The sequence below is a fragment of the Olea europaea genome, chromosome 12, assembly GCF_002742605.1.
Source record: "Olea europaea var. sylvestris chromosome 12, O_europaea_v1, whole genome shotgun sequence".
NCBI lineage: Eukaryota > Viridiplantae > Streptophyta > Magnoliopsida > Lamiales > Oleaceae > Olea > Olea europaea.
The window spans coordinates 22009142-22012117 of record NC_036248.1 but is presented as its reverse complement, the minus strand read 5'-3'; the positions used below and the strand labels follow the sequence as shown (position 1 = coordinate 22012117).

Here is a 2976-nt window from a genome sequence, read left to right as displayed (position 1 = left end):
AAATAATTATTACTCATGAGTAATTACATTAGCCTCAAAAGGGCAACATCACATGCCAGCGTTTCTACTAATATTTGTATCAAGATCGCTAGGTTCGGCCGAAGGATAAAATGCCTCATCTATTGAAGAACTGTTTAGCAAGTTGCCGCAACCTCAATACTTGGATAAAAGACAATTTTAGAAACCTCGTCCAAATAGCAAAAATAAAGGCCTCAACTCTACCTCGAACATAGATGCCACTTTGACATGCATTCTAACAAAGTTAAATCAGTCAAATTTTCCATGCTAACTCGTGTACGTAACAAATTGCATGATTAATGTCACGAAAGTACGAAACTCGACAAAATATGAGAAGTAGGACTTAAAAATGCTTATAGAATGATGATGACTTTGTCAACTCATAAAAATGACTAAAAAATCTTTAAATATTGTCTATAAAAAGGGCCATTGACACAACAAAAAAATGAATTGAAAATGAAAGAGTTAAAAACCTAGAGGAAGAAAAATCTCAACGATCCAATTCTCCACTCTCTAAAACAATCGACTTGGATTAGAGCAAAAATAAGGGTCGTCCTTCTTGAGAATTTCAGCATTCTCCAATTGAAGTGCACTTTTTGGGCTGGAAATCCTCTGGAAAATTCTTGTTTCTTCCTTTGAACAAAAAGCTCATGCCAAAACACATAGAAAAACTTAAAATGGGACAAAATCCTGTAAAAATTTGTGACAGATAACTCCAATGCTGACATTAAAAAACATTTTCTACTTTTTAAGGTCAACATTCAACATTCTTTAAGTGACAGTGTTTATATAACATAGTTTAATATGTTAGAGTAAACATGAAATTCGTTGGTCAAAACTATTAAAGAAGAAATATTATACCTAGATTAAACCTAGATTAACTAGTTTCCTTGTTCAATTATTTATAGTTTAATGTTCTAAACATATCATATGCAATGTAAGTACAAATATATAGACAAAACATATACGCTGTACAAAACGTTTTGACGAGAATTCTCTTCGTTTTCTATTCTCTGACTATTTAGATGTTTTAAATCGCTGGATTGTCTCTTACTTGTTCATTGATACAATAACACTTCGAAAGGTAATAACTATTATAAAATTTCTGAATTTATGCTTATTTTGTAAAGTAAAAAAAGTTAGCTCAAAAACAATTAAGTAGATCTTATACATAAAACAAAAACTAAGCTTGATTTGGATATAGGAAATCTAAAGGAAACTAAAGAGAGATGAGGCAATCTACATAGGTAGTAACAGCTAATTTGTAGCTCGTGACAAATTATAGCCTCAAATAAACCTTAAAACAACTCAATTAGTGTTAACGTTAGGCCCACTAAATACAAGGGGTCCGCGAATTCCCCACGCTTTCACTACTGAATTCGTTCCAATAAAAGGCCCAAAAAACTTGACCAATTCTCACAAATCCAAATTAAGAAACCTGATTCTTGTTGCATGGCCAATCGTCCCAATGTACGTCACCAGGAACAACCACCAAACCCTTTAATTATACCTAGCCCACATGAAAATAGTGAACAACCCTTCCCGTCACCCACCACCACCGACTCTCCGTCCAGACGACACCCAGTCTACAGGGGAATCAGATTGAGGAGCGGAAAATGGGTGTCAGAAATTCGAGAACCGCGTAAAACTACACGTATATGGCTTGGGACGTACCCCACCCCAGAAATGGCTGCCGCAGCATATGATGTCGCTTCTTTGGCTTTGAAAGGGCCCGACACCGCCGTGAACTTTCCGAATTTAGTTTCCACATATCCACTGCCTACTTCTCAATCCCCTGCCGATATTCGAGCTGCAGCTGCTAGTGCTGCATCAGCCATGGCACCGCCGCAGGAAGAGGGTGGGGACCAGGCGGTACCGCCACAAACCCAGTCTGAAAATGAAGTTATGCAAGACTTTGTCGACGAGGAGGAACTTTTGAACATGCCGAATTTGCTGGTGGACATGGCAGAGGGCATGCTTGTGAGCCCACCTTGGATGAAACCAACTGGAGACGATGATTCGCCGGAAAATTCAGAAAACGATAACCTTTGGAGTTATCATTGAACATATAATCAGTAAAAGAATTGCATGATCGATTGTATAATTGGGATAATAGTAAAGCCGTGTGATTCGACCAATTCCTCCATGTTGGTTTGGACCCTTTTACTTTTTTCTCACTTTTCTTCAGCTTCATTGTATGTGTTGGAGCTGATTTTTCATTATTATTTTCTGTGGGGTTTTAAAGCCTCTTGTTGGGCATGGTCCTGTTGGGCATGGGTTGTCGTGGGTCGGAAAGGGGGTTGCTAGGGTTAATTTAATGAGCCTGTATTTGTATTAATGAGCTGATCAGTACGTACTTGTTTGGCCTTAAAAACTGCAGTTACAAGTGATTTTTTTACTTAAAATTAAGAAATAAACAACTTATTCAAACACATTTAGAAGTAAAAATTACTTAAAAGTAGTAACTTTTGAGCACATCTATCATAAAACCCTTCATGTTAGTTTTGAGTTTCAAACGAACAGACTTACATCAAACACAATGGACTCTAAAATCATATTAAGATTACAATATCATTATTAAAATATAAAAATTTAAGTAGTCCAAACCCTAGAGTCTGAACCCTTATATTATATATTTTATTTAGCTCCTATCATTTATTCAACTATATTTGATAAAAAGTAAAAACGTTCAAATTATTCACTTCATCGTGGATTCTCATTTCACCCTTCATGTGGAAGAACAAAAGCAGAAAATGCCCCTTCACATAAGTTATACAAATACTCGAGAAAAGGTGGAGCAAACGAACGATTGATATCTTTAATTAAATAATATTTCTATTGATCCTGATTTGGGACTAACGTGTTAAGTTAATAATTCTATGAATTTATAAGATAATGCATTGTAGAAAATCCAAATGGATACATAGATTATTATTTAGGGTTGCTTATTTCTTTTTC

General features: G+C 35.6%; 1 protein-coding gene across 1 annotated transcript; it reads left to right on the top strand.

Annotated features, from left to right (window-relative positions):
* The first annotated feature begins 1297 nt into the window (after window positions 1-1297).
* Window positions 1298-2390, top strand: LOC111407036 (ethylene-responsive transcription factor ERF025). The gene has a single exon (XM_023036374.1). The coding sequence runs from the start codon at window positions 1471-1473 to the stop codon at window positions 2080-2082; it is 612 nt and encodes a 203-aa protein (XP_022892142.1). The 5' UTR covers window positions 1298-1470; the 3' UTR covers window positions 2083-2390.
* Window positions 2391-2976: the final 586 nt, after the last annotated feature.